General features: G+C 45.0%; 1 protein-coding gene across 2 annotated transcripts in view; it reads right to left on the reverse strand.

Moving 5' to 3' along the window:
• CARMIL1 (capping protein regulator and myosin 1 linker 1) overlaps positions 1-16,364 on the reverse strand; it is a 994,750-nt gene that overhangs the window by 177,773 nt on the left and 800,613 nt on the right. For both annotated transcript variants that reach the window (XM_086965173.1, XM_086965172.1), the window contains exon 28: positions 7,226-7,313. In XM_086965173.1, coding sequence (XP_086821299.1) covers positions 7,226-7,313 — 88 coding nt within the window. The remainder of the gene's footprint in view (positions 1-7,225; positions 7,314-16,364) is intronic.

The raw sequence follows: 16,364 nt of genomic DNA on the forward strand, positions 1-16,364 counted from the left end.
TTTATTTAATCGGTACAAAACAGATTAGGGATATTTTATGGAAAATGCTAAATTTGTGCCCACAACCCCTTTAGTAGTTGTGGAAAAGCTTAAAAGTTTTATATCCCTGATAAAAAGAAAAGAGATGTCACGTCTGGCCAAGTGCCTTGTCAATACAAAAGACTGCCCACTGGAGCTGGAAGAGTCAATTCTTTCATTTTCGCACATGCACAGTGACAATTCACTGACAGCATTCACTGATCTCCCTTTCCTGCTTTTTAGGTCTCAATTACAAGTGCCCTTGAGGGAGATACAATATTTTTTTTTAAACTTTATTGTGCAATGCAATATAATTACAAGTATGGGCCTACAACCACAGGGGCCGGCCGCTAGAGCATAAAAAGAAGTCGTTGAACATCACAAAGCAGCGACCGATCCCCTAGAGGTCCGGCAAAATACAGGATACAATTCTCAGCAACACAGGATGGAATCAGGATATAGTTGTTTTTTTAGAAAAGAACATAAAGAAAAACAGACAAACAAAACTCAAGGCGGAGAGCATTATGGATCAAGTCGTGCTCCGACGGGGGGGGACCATCAATACAGGATAGATAATCAGGTAAGCAATGGAGATGGCCAGGGGGGGAATCAGTGGGGAAGTCAGAAAATCAGGAAAAAGAGTAGATTCTTCCAGGAATGTCAGGATCAGGGGGATAGAGGAATGTCCGGATTGTCCTCAAACGGGGGTGTACAGATGTTTCCTCGGTAAGCGTTCCATTGACCTCAGATTTGATTCCACGCCATAGGCTTGCCCCGAGCCAAATACACAGTCTTCTCTCTAAACATACACCAGTCCATATTCTCCTTCCATACTGACACTGTGGGGGGCCGTTGGGAACCCCACAGCTGCGCAATATCCCTCTTTGCGATCATGTTCCCAAGGGCCGCCCACCGGGCCTGAGCGACGTTGTAATAATTCGGCTCCCACACATTCAACAAGCATCTCCAAGCCTCAGGCAGCAGAGCGACCCTGGTGAAACACTCCATTACTGCATGCACACGACTCCAATACGCAGCCACCTCCCGGCATTCCCAAATGATATGGAGGAAAGTAGCACTCAAACCACACCCGCGCTTGCATAACCCATCCGAGGAGAAGCCCATGGCAACCAAACGAGGACCAGTAACATATACCCGATGAAGAATTTTGAGTTGGACGAGACGGAGACGGGCGGGAATGGCGACCTCTTTCGGGGAAGACAGTGCTGACTGCCAGTCTTCGTCATCCAACTCCAACCCGTCTCCAGTCTAGGCCTCCCTGAGACGCACAAGGAGATCTGCCAGATTGTTGATTAACTTCTTATAAATCAATGAAATCGTACTATCGGGCAGATGACCATCGAGTATACGGTCCTCGAGTGGGGAGGACTCGGGAACATTAGTGTCAGCAGCGAAGACCGACGTCAAGGCATGACGGACCTGGACATACCCGAAAAACTCTCTTTCACTCAACACATACTCATTCTGAAGTACCTCCAAGGTCTTAACTGCGCCTTTCACCCAAAGGTCACCCACTCTGCTTATACCGATCATATCCCATTTCTCAAAACCTTTCGTTGTCCAGAGGCATCCCAGTCTTTCGGACGGATACAGAGGGGTCGCTCTTGTCAATCGATCATTCCATCCCATGGCCGCATTTGCATCCTTCCACACACGCACAGCAATCTTGGTGGGTCCCGTTAGATTCCTCCCCGCTGTCCGAGAATAGAGCGCCCTGTTGTAGTTACCGCCAGGCAACTGATGCTTGTCCATCTCGAAAGCCGGATTTGAAGGGGTGCATACATTGCGTGGTTGATTGCGGACAACTGGGAGGCCCAATAGTACCTCCTGATATCCGGGAGCGCCATGCCCCGTCATACCAGGGGAGAGTTAGCTTTGCAAGAGCAATACGTGCGCGGCCGTCCCAAACAAGCCGTCTCTGTAAACCTTCCACCTCCCGAAAGTAGCTTGCCGGAATGACGTCGAACAAATTCTGGAGTGCGTATAAAAACCGGGGCAGAGACATCATTTTAAAGAGTGCGGCGCGGCCGAGCGGCTACAACGGCAGTCTACGCCACCGAACTACGTCTAGTTTCAACCTCCGGAGAGGAGGAAGGAGATTGTGTTCATAGCGGGCAGCTGGATCTAACGATATAAAAATCCCCAAATATTTGAAGCCGGATTGAGAGACCTGAATGGGAAATCTACTAGGTAATGGAGGAAGGCCGTCCGAGATAACGTATACACAAGATTTAGACCAATTTATGATCAAGCCAGAATTCTTACCGAACGAGGTGAGAACGTCAAACAAGATGTTAAGGGATTTACGAGGGGAGGTAAGGTACAAAAGAATATCGTCGGCATACAACGAGACTCGGTCCTCAAAATCGGGGGCCCACTGAATGCCCTTTATCGACGGCTCCCATCGGAGCCAGGCTGCGAGAGGCTCTAAAGCAAGAGCAAAGAGCAGGGGGGACAGCGGGCACCCCGGTCTAGTACACCTCCCGAGAGTAAAGGACTTGGACACTCGACCATTGACCACCACCTGAGCCAGCGGCTGCCTATATAAAAGTTTCACCCACCCGACAAATTCCGAACCAAAACCAAATTTTGCGAGGGCAGCCCAGAGATAAGGCCCTTCTATCGTATCAAAGGCCATCGTGGCGTCCAAGGAAGCCAAGATGGCCGGCTTTGGAAGAGACCCCGCCCTCGCGAGAACACCATGTAGGTGCCGCAAGTTGAGAGCAGTGTTCCGATGTGGAATAAAACCGAATTGATCCGGATGGATCAGGTCGCAAATCACTGTAAGCAGACGATTGGCGAGGACCTTGGCAAGAACCTTAGGCTCAGCATTTAACAGGGAGATGGGCCTGTACGATGCACAGCGATCCTGAGGCTTGCCTTCCTTGGGAATTACCACGATCGTTGCCAAACGCTGGTCACAAGGGAGGATGCAAAGGTCACGTGACTCAAACATATCGTAAAGATATGGTGCGACTTTATCCGGGCGCAGTTTGTACAGCTCAATAGGCAAGCCTTTCGGGCCCATAGCCTTGCACGAACGGAGAGAACGAATTGCAGTCGCAATCTCGTCTACAGACAACGGAGCCTCCATGCACTCTCGATCCTCCTCAGAAAGGCAGGGCAGCGCAATGTCCCGCAGCAATGAATGGGAGTCGTCCTCATCTCTATCGGACACCGGGGAGTACACAGCACGAAAATAATCCGCAAAACACTCCACAATGTCACTCGGGTCAGTCACACTCTCACCATCTAAAGTCTGAATCACAGGGACCACACGATTCGCTCTTTCTTTCTTGTCAAGCCAGGCAATCAATTTACCCGCCTTATCCCCAACATCATACAGTCTACCCTGCTGCTCCCTGTACATTGTCTTGGCAGCATCCGTGACAAGGGATTTATAGTCTAGCTGCTTCAGACCAAGGGCGTGGAGTCTGTCATGGGTAACGCCTGATTCTAGGTCAGCCTCCAATTCCAATATTTCCGCCTCAAGACTTACCACCTCCTGATTCCTAGCTTTCTTAGTTTCAGCTATTAAAGATAGGACCTGTCCACGAATAACAGTCTTAAAAACCTACCACAGGGACACAGAGGATGAAACAGACCCCTCGTTCTCCAGGAAATAGTGGTCTAGGGACTTTATCAGACTATTACGGGTCTTAGGATTACGCAGGTACCAGGGATTGATAGGGGCGATCCGCCCGCAGCGTTCACCCCAGTGTCCATGCAGAGCCACAATGGAGAATGATCCAAAATGCCCCGGGCCAGGTGTCTGACATCTTTAACAGAGGAATACTGGGCAGTGGGCATAAGGATGTAATCAAGTCTGGAGAGACTCCCGTGAGCCCCAGAGTGAAAGGTGTACTAACTCTGTTTCGGATGCATTAACCTCCAGCAGTCTACCAGACCGAAGGTGTCCAGGAACCCACTGAGCCAAGATTGGGAAATAGGAAGACCCCTGGGGGGGGTGACGATCCATACTGCCAGAAAGCACAGAATTAAAATCCCCACCCATAAGGAGAATGCAATCAGGGAGCTCCAGCATCACACGGCCAACATCTGAGAAGGTAGAGGTCTGGAGACCCGGGGGAACGTATACAGTGAGCAATGAAAGAGTCTTACACTCCCACCTACCAGTGAGGGCGGCATAACGCCCTCTGTCGTCAAGGATTACGTTATCAATCTCTAGAGGGAGAGAAGACCGAACCAGAATACCCACCCCTGTAGAACCAGTGGTGAACCCGGAGTGTGCAACCAGGCGATAACCCCACCTATTCATAGCGTGACACATATTTCCCACCAAATGCGTCTCTTGCAATAGTACCACATCAGGAGACAAGCGACGAAGATACTGCAGTACCACACCCCGTTTTATGCGATCACCCAGTCCATTGACATTCCAAGATATTAACCTCAACCCACTACCCCCATCCCCACAAGTGATGCATGAGTCACCCCACCAATAGCAGGACACTTGAAGTATAGAAGAAACCAATACGTCGCCTTGAGAAAGAAAAACACAATCACAAACACTCCATCCCACCCCCCAACCAACACAAATTACAACTCCCCCCTCCCTGCACCCCTGCAGTAGACTAAAAAGCCACCCCAACATGCAGTGTGCCTGTCACCCTAACATTTCCCACTCTACAAAAAGACCCTGGAGGAGGAAAGAGGCCCGTCCCTCCCGCCACCCAGAAGGGAACATCAGTGAAACATAGTATACAAAATAAATAGAACCCAGATGAGCAAAGTCTAGTATTCGGAAATCAGGGGTCGAAATATCACTTCTGTACAGGCTCACCACCCTCGGCACCACCAGGGTGCTCAGTCTGGTCGTTCCGGCCAGGCAGGGAATCCTGCCAGTCACTCACATTTTCCGGCCGGTCAAAAAAGAATGTCCGTTCCTCATACTCCACACGAAGCCTGGTAGGGAAAAGCATTGCTTACTTCAATCCTAAGTCCCGGAGACGTCGCTTAACTCCCTGAAAGCCCATCATTTGTCTCTGGATGAGCTGAGTAAAGTCCGGGTAAAAGTTAACTGTGGAAGGCTCAAATTTCACTGGGCCGCTCACTCTCGACGCCTGCAGGATAGCATCACGATCCCTGAAATGAAAAAGTTTGGAGATGATAGGCCTCGGAGGAGCGCCCGGCTTAGGCTTTCCACCCGGAACGCGATGGGCACGCTCCACTGCGAAGAACTTGCTCAGTCCAGAAGGGGCAAGGTGGTGCAGGACAAGATCCTCAACCAGGAGGTCAATCGAGTGAGTCTCGGGATTCTCCGGAACACCTATGACGCGGATGTTATTGCGTCTTGCCCTATTCTCAAAATCCTCCAGCCGATGGGACATCAGGTCATTAGCCGATTTCAAATTGCCAAGTTCGGTCTGAAGTTCCGACACATCGGCCGTGAGGCTAGAAGTCTTCGGATCCAACGACTTCACCTTCTCGTTGGTCTTGGACAGGTCGGCTCTGATCAGGGTGACATCAATGGCAACCGTGTCAATTTTATGAGCGAGAGCCTCATACTGCTGGCCGATGGTCTCCTTCATGTTGGTAATGGCGCCCACGATGTCCTGCAGGGACAGACCAGTAGGGGCGGTTGGGTCCTCCTTGGAGTCCTCCGGGGTACGGCTGGGGACTCCAGGGGATCCTTTGGATTGAGTGTACCGGTCCATAACGTTGGATTGGACCGGTCCCCCACGAAGGGGCGTCTTAGTCTTCCGTTTCTCGGCTTTGCTCCTGGCTACCATGCTGGAAGATGCGCCCCGGAGGGGCCCGCGAGACCTAGTGAAAATGGCCACCTGCGGGCAAGGCACCAACAGTCCACAAAAACTGGCTCGACACGACTTGACCCAATCGGCGTAGATGGTGAAGTCTCACTCACACTGAATATAGGCTGGAGAGATCCCCGACCAAGCGGAACCTTCTTGCAACCAGACAATGCCAGGACCCAGAAACGAAACCGAAAGTTGGAGTAGGGCTACTGGGGAGACCCCACTGCCGTTGTTGTTCAACTTCGTCCCGGCTGCACAATTCGCCAAGTCCCCGGCTCGCCGCAAGGTGGGCCTCAAAAGTTCAAATCGATGTAATTTCGGTTCCCCGAGTCCGAATTAAAATCTGAAAAGAGTTATGAACTCAGCCAAAGTTCATCTTCAATAATCCGTCCAAGAATTCAGGATGTTGTCAGGATAAGTTGCGAAGAGTGGCGAGGGTCCGGGGAGCTCTGTGCTCACGCTGCCATCACGGATGCTCGCGTAGCTCCTCCTCCGGAGATACGATATTTATTGTGGAGTGGTGTGGCTCACTGGTTAGAGGCGGCAGGCCCGTAAGCAGAGGACGGCCCGGGACCAGGGTTCGATTCTCGACGCGGCAGGGTCGTGGACCATGGTCAGCGGGCTCGATAATTCTCGCCTCGGTGCCTACTCTAGTCAGGGACCACACTTGGCAACTCTGGGCATTAGCTTGCCTCATCTTCACAACGGCCCCCCCAGACTGCCGGGGATGCTTGGTCGCACCTTAGAGATACCCATTAGGGACCATCTCTCAGGGTGAGCCAGGACGGGTTCCCTAGCGGTCGAAGCGCGGAGATACTCCTCCGGGAGTCGATTCCTAGCACTATATAAAACCCGCAATTAAATTAAATTAAATTAAATCCAAAAACACTAGGAGGTTTCAAATGTATTTTGTGCGAAAAAAAATGGGACATAATAATCAGATTTTAGTTCTTATCGCACCAAAATCCACACTACGGTATTTATCTTGCATTTCCCCCCTACACATTTTGCTAGATTTGACTGACCAAAACGTATCTAAGAATGCAGACTTCATTGCACCTGGTAATTACCGGGTGCAGTCAACTTCTCACAACTAGTAACTACGATCCCTGTACAAACAAGTGTTTGTGAAGGGATCAGAAAAATCCAAAGCAATCATGATCAAAGGCTCAGAGAAGAAACTGACCGGAAGCCTTAGTGCAGTGACTTCCAGTTGTGCAAGCTCAGATGGACTTGAAAAAGAAGGCCCAATAGAAGATGAGAATAGAAGCCTTGAGCTAAGCACTGAAAGCCCTGTTCTGGACTCGGTGCATGCAAACTGGTGGTATAATGATCAGTTTATACAAGTACACTTTAAAATATACTGTTCAGTTTTCTTATTAAATACTTTAAAGTTTAGAGTCACTCACCAGTTTGTGATGGCTGTGTGAGAGCGCATCCAGAATTTCATCTACAATTCGATCAGACAAGAATGAAGCAACCACTAATTTCACTTCACTGGAAAATAAAAGACATCTTCAATTAGATCTGTGAATATCAATCTCCGAAAAATAAAACATAAAATGTGGCACAACAAACAAAACATATTTCAAAATTAACCCCCAGTCATGCACAGCATTATGTGCTTCTGAAGGAGATTGGCATGCAAAGAGTTTGGCTGTCAGATGTCCCATAAGAAGCATCTGCCTGTTTCACAGCTGAAAACTGCAGTCATTTATAACTGGTGTAACAGACAGGCAAACATTAAAAAAAATGAGAGTTGAACATATGCTTGGTTGATATCAGGGTGCCTGGAGATTTTCCAATTTACCAGCTGCTATATGTGCAATGGAATAACAAAACTAACACATAATGTTGTATGTGAAACTTCTTTTAGCAAATACAATTGATTCTCATCCAAAATTTGATTGGGCCATTAAGATCTTTCAAATGAACTGATTCAAAGAGTTTTTTTCTGACTCGGTTGGCTCTGTTCGCTTTTTACTTGCAGAATAAATCTAAACAGATAAATAAAAATCCCACAGAAAAAAATAACACCACTAGATATAATTAACCGATTTCGAGATGCAACGGAAATCATCTGAAATGTTGCCGTAGCATTTTGGTGGGTGTTAGAAAACGTTAAACCAGCAGGCGTAATCAGCTAAAATCCATTTGCGAATGGCCATCTGGAACAAGGGCGCAACTACACTTTACAAACCAGGCAGCATGATTAGCTTCTGGTGGGAAAGAAAAATTAACACATACTCTTCGGAGTGAAAACCTTAAATACGGACAGGACAAGTAACGAAGAGCCAATATCTAAATCATACCAGGAGACAACATTAGCATGTGAGTAAAAGAATCAGCTGGTGCAGAATACAAATAATGCTTTGCAATTGCAAATTTCTAGAAATGAAAGTCCCTGGGGACCTAAAGCAGATGAAGAAAAGAGACAGAGTGCGGAGGATACAGAGGAGTTGGCGGTGTGGCGGGAGTATATGTGTTTGTACTTGTAAGTTTGTGAGAAAGACAGATAGTAAAAAATTGGGATTTCTCAGAGGTGTGATCAAGGTATGGGTTTGGGGAATCTCTATGTTCACTGCTGACAGTCCGCACCTACCCACTCGTGTAATAGGAATTTTTCATCCAATTCTGAGTACGTTTCATATTTTGAGTCCCTCTGTTTAACCCCTAAGTGTTCGCTTTTACGCTGCAATGGAGCCACGCCGTGGCCCAGCTCCTACAGCCGAGAGCCACTGTGATGGCACAGTAACAAGACCTCTGAGGAAATGGACGGTAATCATGACTAAAACACAAAGGCTTGGTTGCAGGTGCGCTGGAACGCCATAATGAGGACCAGGGCATACTTTTCATCAACAAATTTTGACCCAGAGAAAGAAAGACAGAAGAGGAGAAAGAAGAGATAATAAAAAAACAGTGGCACACGGACAAAGCAGGAATGAAAAACATGGAGGAGTGATATCAAGAGACTTTGCCTATTATTCTGAATTGTACCTAATAATGAAAACCTTCATGGCAATACTTGTATGCACTTGAATACCATTTTTTGCATTTACACCTTACCATCACTATATGGTACCTTTTGAATTTTGGAATAAACCGTCATGGTTTTTTCTAAAATCTGCTCATTTTTGAGTCAGTCCTTTCCTTACTGACTGCATTTTGAAATTCTGTTTTTGATTTTGAACCTTGTCGCGGGTACACATTGCCTCGTGATTTGAGTTAACACCATCCCAGATCCTCCCAACTACTGAGAGTGCCTTTGAGCCTCAGAATGTTAGAAGCACACAGTGCTCACACAGGCGTTGTTATAGGGCAACTCCAGCATTCAACAGTATGGACCCCTCAATTATTTATTTACTTTTAACAAGTTCAGGACTGTACTGCTAAAATGGACAGTTGGCAGACATCAAACAACTGCAGAGTTGGCCACACAACAGGCCCCATAGCTGTATGGAGGTGAGACGTAACCTAGACACATCGCATCCACTTTGACCTGGAACAAATTAAAATACCAGGACCGGATGTTCATCTGGGTGCAGAGTACGTTCAGTGTCAGCAACAGTATGCTTGTTTAATTAGGCTTTTTGATGAAACAGATTGTCTGAAAATTAACTTGTATTTTGATGCAAATCAAAACCTTGAAGATAAAGTAGCAGTTAGTATTACAGGTCACTTCTCAGCCTTGCTTTCTTTAAACCTACTCCGGTAGCTTAGTTTTTTTCCTCTTTACTCCCATGCTATGCCCAGTCCCTCACGTTTAATTTGATGTATTTTCGTATCTCTGCCACACCAGCGCCCTGAAGCAACCTCCAGCTGCTTACAGGTGCTTTTCACACTGAATTAACACATTAGGGTGAATGGCTGGTGTTGGCGTATTTCCAAGCACAGCAGGCTCACCATTTTCTGCTTTATACAACTGCTTTCAATTGCTATTTGCATACCGTTGTTTTGTTCTTTATTCTAATTATTGACTCAGTCTGATCATAAAACCAGACTTTTGAATGGAAAGCCTTCAGCATTTCAGGCTTCATTCAGTGATGATCTAAGTAAAGAAGCCATTAATTATAATGGGGTGACCCAGTGACCCTCAGAACCTGGGTATTACGTGATATGCAAAAAGTGGTTCTGTCGGATTGTACTCAATCTCTTTGATTTAAACAATTACTTGGCTCACAATTTTCTCATATGTACTTTTTCCATAAAAAACATAGAGATACTTTGAAGAAAAATGCACACACCAAACGTTATTTTTCTTTGTCAGCAAAGTTGTAATTATTCAATCACTTCGCAAAACATTTGTTCTTTTTTGGATATTTAAAAATCGGTTGTCCATATACATGAAAATATAATGACAATAAATAAGTGCAGCAGTGAATAAACGTGATCTGTGACTAATGGTGACTGTTATAGTGGAGAAGTGTGGCTCACTGGTTAGAGCAGGCAGACCCTGAAGCAGAGGTCAGACCCGGGACCAGGGTTCAATTCCCGACGCGGCAGGGTCTTGAGCTCAAATGTCCATGGACTCGATAATTCTCGCTTCGGTGCCTGACCTAATCATGGGTTCACACTCTGCAAATCTGGGCATTAAGCTTGCTTAATCTCCACAACGGCCCCCCGCGGCGGGATGCCTGGCTTTCACCTTGGTGATGCCCTGTAGGGGCTATCTCACAGGGAAAAGCCAGGACGGGTCCCCAAGGCAAGCGCGGAGATACCCCTTCGGGGGTCGATTCTGGCGCTATATAAGAAAACATAATAATAATAAGAAAACATAATAGTGATACAGTTTGTGAAAAAAGCAATTAGATACACTGGTCCAACAATAACTTAAATTTACTCAAACAGTATTGTAAATCATATTTTTCTGTTGAGATGTAGTGAGGACCAATTGGTGAATTAGCGTCGACGTTTCGACGTTGACTCGAGAACGGGAGAGAGATACAGACGTCTGCTGTCATGCTCCTCAAGTGATCGCGTCTGCGGCACTTCAAACCCGAATTCGTCACCGGACGGTGATAAATTCTTTTACGAAGATACCACGCTTCGACAAAAAAGAGAGAACAATCATCCCACAGAGGTTATGAATAAGACACCTCAGTCTCCTTCTTTAAGGTTGTCCCCCTCTTTGTCCTGATGAAGACCCGAAACGGTTGCTAATAAACCAGCACCATACCGCTGGGTCGAAACGTCGACGCTAATTCACCAATTGGTCCTCACTACATCTCAACAAAAAAATATGATTTACAATACTGTTTGAGTAAATTTAAGTTATTGTTAGACCAGTGTATCTAATTGCTTTTTTCACAAACTGTATCACTATAACAGTCACCATTAGTCACAGATCACGTTTATTCACTGCTGCACTTATTTATTGTCATTATATTTTCATTGTATATGGACAACCGATTTTTAAATATCCAAAAAAGAACAAATGTTTTGCTAAGTGATTGAATAATTACAACTTTGCTGACAAAGAAAAATAACGTTTGGTGTGTGCATTTTTCTTCAAAGTAGCTATGTTTTTTATGGAAAAAGTACATATGAGAAAATTGTGAGCCAAGTAATTGTTTAAATCAAAGAGATTGAGTACAATCCGACAGAACCACTTTTTGCATATGATCTAAGTAAAGAAGGCACAAGCGGTGAGATCCTTATTCGAATCATTGCTGCACAATCCAGACAACCTTGTAATGTTATGCAGATTTGTAGAGTGCGCGATCACCCGGGAGTGTGTCCTGCCGCGGAACAATTTTGAATCTAACCAAATCTACGGCCTAGTGGGATTACTTGGAAAGCCAGGTCTTCCTCTTCATGCGGAATTCAGGAAGTGAGTATGCGTGGATGTGTGCAAGAAGGAGTCCGGACGAGCAGAGGAGTCTAATGTGGGTGAAAACAGGTAACAATTGTTGAAGTATGCTGGGCCTTGAAAGTGTGGGTGAGAAGTTAAAGTTGTGCTGGCTTGTGTAAAGGTTGCCAGTGGGGCGCCTTCGGGTGACGTGTAATGCAAGTGCAGCATGGGAGGTTGGGAGTGATTCCATCCTCAGAGTTGAGAAGGGACTGCAGCCTTCAGTGAGTTTTTTGTTGATCCTGGCATAGACGGTTTTCCCGTTGTCCAGCTGGGTTTTTGATGAGGGCGCGCGTAATGGCTTTCCGGGTGCTGATTGGCCATTTGAAAATCTTTCACAGCTTCTTCAGGGTTTGAAAGCAGGAGGCAGTGATCGTATCGATTTGGGTGGTCACGTCGAGCTGCTGTTTATGACGATTCCAAGGTTCTGGGCATGGGTAGGTGTCAGGCCTGCTGGCCACCAGGTGGAGTTCCGCAGTGAAGTGCTCTTTTTGATTTAGGTCTGTTACCTTGCAGACGAATTGGTTTTTAGCTGAGGATAAATTTACAGAGTTCTGACTAATATTTACATCACTTTCTTCCTGAAGGTCATATAATTTGGATCTACTCTTACATGAAGAGGAAGCTCATTCCAGACCTAGGTGGAACAAATTCAAAGACCTCTCTCCATTCAGAGCTTTCCCGATTCCAGGAATAGACCGGTGTGAACCAAAAGATGGACGAAGATTCTGTGATGGATGATAGGGTAGAATAAGGGCTCTGAGGCCCACTGGGCTCATCTCAGATCAGGTTTTATTGCAAGTGCAAAGTGCCTTAAAGGCCACACTGCTGTTAACTGGGAGCCAATGTAGACAGCAGCCGCGTCGGTGGTAGGAGTTCCTGCAGGGCGGTGACGTGGGGAGGGGGAGGGGCAGGGTGGGGGGTAGTAATGGTTGGATCACGGAGTTTAACAGATAAGTAAACATATAAATAAATAAAACGAATTTCGGTTGCGTGCACTGCATCACCAAATGCGATGCAGTGCGCGCAACGAAATTCGTTTTATGTATTTATATGTTTACTTATCTGTTAAACTCCGTGATCCATACATTACTACCCCCCACCCTGCCCCTCCCCACGTCACCGCCCTGCAGGAACTCCTACTACCGACCGCGGCTGGTAGACAGCGTAGAAGAGAGGGAATAGAAATTTGCCATGGTAAACCTGAAATAAGTCTTTTGGCATTGTTTTTAATCAAATGCAGTCTATTCATAAAAGGAACAGGGAAATACATCTACATACAGATAGCTACAGTAGTCCAGTCTACACACAATCACTACCTCGACAACAGTCTTACATCGATCCACTGGAAGGCATGATCTTAATGCAGATGTAAAAGATAGAGACAGTTCTAACTAACTTTATAGATGGCTCACAGATGAGCCCTGCAAAACCCCACATGTGAAACGTCAAGAGGTTGAACGAGAACAGGAGAGCTGAACAACTTGGTGCGAAGAGTAAAAAATTAAGTTGGCTAGCCTAGAACATTGTCCAGAATGCCGATCAAAAGAAGTTGTTTAAAAGTGAATGATGAGATACAGCATTACACGTGGCACTCAGATCCAGTAAAACTAAAGCCGCTCTCTTCCCTCTATCTAATGTTTCAGATAGATCCTCTGTAGCTGATAATAAGGAAGGCTTTGTACTATGCAAATGTCAACACAGATTGAGAAGGGTGAAGAATATTGCTTGGATCAATATATTGTCTTCTCGATTATTTTAACGGGTAATTGGAGAAGAAAGAGGGAACTAAAGTTGTTCAGTACTGTAGGATCAGCAGAGAAATTTGAAGTATCTGCTTCCAACTGGTAGGAACTACACCCAATACCAAAGAAGCATTGCATAGGCTGGAAAGGACATGATCTACCTCATATACTACTAAATGAAGACTGAGGAGGGCATTGAGCCAATTGCAAACCAGATTTTATTGGTGTTGAAATTCTTCAAATTAGAAAATTAATTATGAGACATAGAATTGTAAAATCCCACATCCACGCTAGAAAAGTGGGCAGTAAGATAAGTTATCGTTTCATTAAAGTATAAGGAAGGATCATCACAGAGCAAATGAGAAGGCGTAATTGGGGTAGGATAGTGCAGAGGAGTACACAGGTGTTTGACAATTGTGAAGACATACTGTGTAGATGGTTGAAAATGCATGCTAGAAACATGTTTAGTTTTCTTTTTATGTAGCTTGAATGTTAAGTGATAGGCAATTTTGTCTTCCAGGGAATATTTTAACGATCAGGCTAACTCAAATTTCGTACAGCTTCGCTTGGTATCAGCTAGCACCTCTGTATACCAAGTGGAAGAAGGACACTTACGTTTTTCGGTGACTTGCCTCAACAGAGCCACAATGTTTAGAGCTGATGTTAACCCCTTGTGAAATTTTTTCACTTTTGGCTCAATATCTTCTTTTGAGTTGTATAGTGAGAACGTTTTATTACAGGCTAATGTGGGACGCAGTTTATCTATAGAAATGTTGCCCCATGGGCAGCAAGTAACTGAGGGCTGATTCAGTGGAGAGGTGTGGTGCAGCGGTAAGGGCAGCTGACTTCGCAGCACAGGGCTCATGGTTCGATACCAGGTTCCGGCGGCAGCTCACCTCAGCACCGTGTGATTCTGGGCAATAGCTCACTTAATTTCCACGACGGCCCCCCAGCGCCTTGAGACCCGTAAGGATGAGTAGTTTGCGCTTTACAATACGGATGTATTTATTATTCAAAGTCTGGCAAATTAGTAAACAGCTACCTGACAGGACTAAAACAGGAATGGCATGATGATCTGACCGGTCCAATACAATAGGAGGATTGGTTTTAAGTAGCTCATTTGGAACATAGTTAGCATCAAGTAAATTACCTGCGGTATGTGTTGCTTGCTTGATCTATTGAGAGTGTTCATGAATACATATATATATACACACCAAGCTCTCAGCAACTTTAGGGAAGATTAAAACTGCAAAGTTTTGACTCCATTTTGATGGAGGGGCTTGTTTGGTTTCTTTGCGAATTCCTAAAAGTTACATGGTTGAGGGCCATACAGAGCCACATGGCGAAAGGATCAAAAGACTCAAGTTTTAGCAGCAGACTTTCAGTTCTACACAGGGTCCCCTCTACATTGCCTTCACACATCACCATGTGAAACATTTACAGGTGTATGTGTAGTGAAGAAGAATCACATTAACATAACATAAGTATTATGGACAGTTACAGTGTGGACTCCAGCAACAAACTAACCATAGATACAGCAAAATTCATGAAACTACATGCAAGGCGAGCAGATGAAGGCCAAGAGATCACAGGAAACATAAAAAAACATGGTCCCAGCAAATAAATGGCAAATTAGATTATTAGGCATATGTGTTATTCTCAAATCTCCCAATCTAATTAAAAACATGGCAACTTTGGACAAACAGATGGGGATCTTACAGTTAAGGCTTAAAAGGCAGAATAAAAATAAATGGCTCATGTCCCCAGAATTTTTATTTCAATGTTTTGCATACATCCTCACTGGACATGACATGTCAACCAGGAGAAAAACATAAACAACATCTAGAAAGGTGAGTACCACTGCAAAATGACAAGTAAGATCATGGATTGGGCCTTCTCATTAATCATAGATACTTCTATCATGTCCATTTTTTTCCACAGGCAAATTGTTGTTGTGAGTGAATGCCAGATGGAGACCCAATTCCTTTAGAAATGCCTTTTGTTGAGCAGGTCGGAGCAAAGGTTTATAAATCAGATTTCCTCATACATGTAAATGAAGGAACAACTCATACACTTTCAGTGTCTGGGGACAAAACTGCCATGTAATGAAACAAAGACCACATGGGGACTTGAGGGAAACACTTGTAGCATTTGAGAAGCAGGGGACCAGAAGTGTTTCTCTCAATTTGCTGAAAAAGAGATGGTGAAAACCTCCATAGGCATTAGTCAGAAGTTTATAGTGGTAAGGAAAACCTTTTACAAATACTTATAGAGCAGATAACACTTAAAAGCTATTAAAAAATCGTGAGGCTTCACAAGCACAGAACGAGATAACAACTCAAAATGAGTAAATACAGAAGGTGAATATAATCTTACAGCTGGTATCAAGGTATTACAACTCCGTGCAAGTAAAGGTACTGGCTTTCTCACACCTAAAATTAGCTAGTGGAGAAGTAAACTGAACTATATAATAGAGAAGTAAAGCATTAGACATAATGTAAGACTGAATCTAGGTTTGCTCCAAAGGTGGAAAGTATATGACATGTATCAAAGTGAGAAAAGGTTCAAAATGATTGTAATACATGAACTTTTATTGGTGTCATTAGAAGACAGTAAATGAGGTAATGCTATTATAACAAAGTGAGTTCTACTCGTGGAAGCCTCCAGTTTCTATTGAATTCGTACCTCTGTGTTTTTTTCCTTTGCCATGGAATGAGACTCTCATATGGAGTCCCATTCACTGTGATACTCTATGTAAAATCAGTTATGAGTGGCATTATCTAAAGTTTGTCTGTTAATATATGGTATATTCCAGTAGACACCTTGTCCAACAGGCTCTGATTGGGCTACCGCAATACCTGTTAATATGTCTACATGTGTAGTTCGAGCTAGGAACACTTGTCTGGCTGTAGCTCTGTGATTTCTCAAAGCTACCTTTTTCTAAATTGTAAGTGG

This window comes from Lissotriton vulgaris, chromosome 4_1 (genome assembly GCF_964263255.1).
Source record: "Lissotriton vulgaris chromosome 4_1, aLisVul1.2, whole genome shotgun sequence".
NCBI classification, from domain to species: domain Eukaryota; kingdom Metazoa; phylum Chordata; class Amphibia; order Caudata; family Salamandridae; genus Lissotriton; species Lissotriton vulgaris.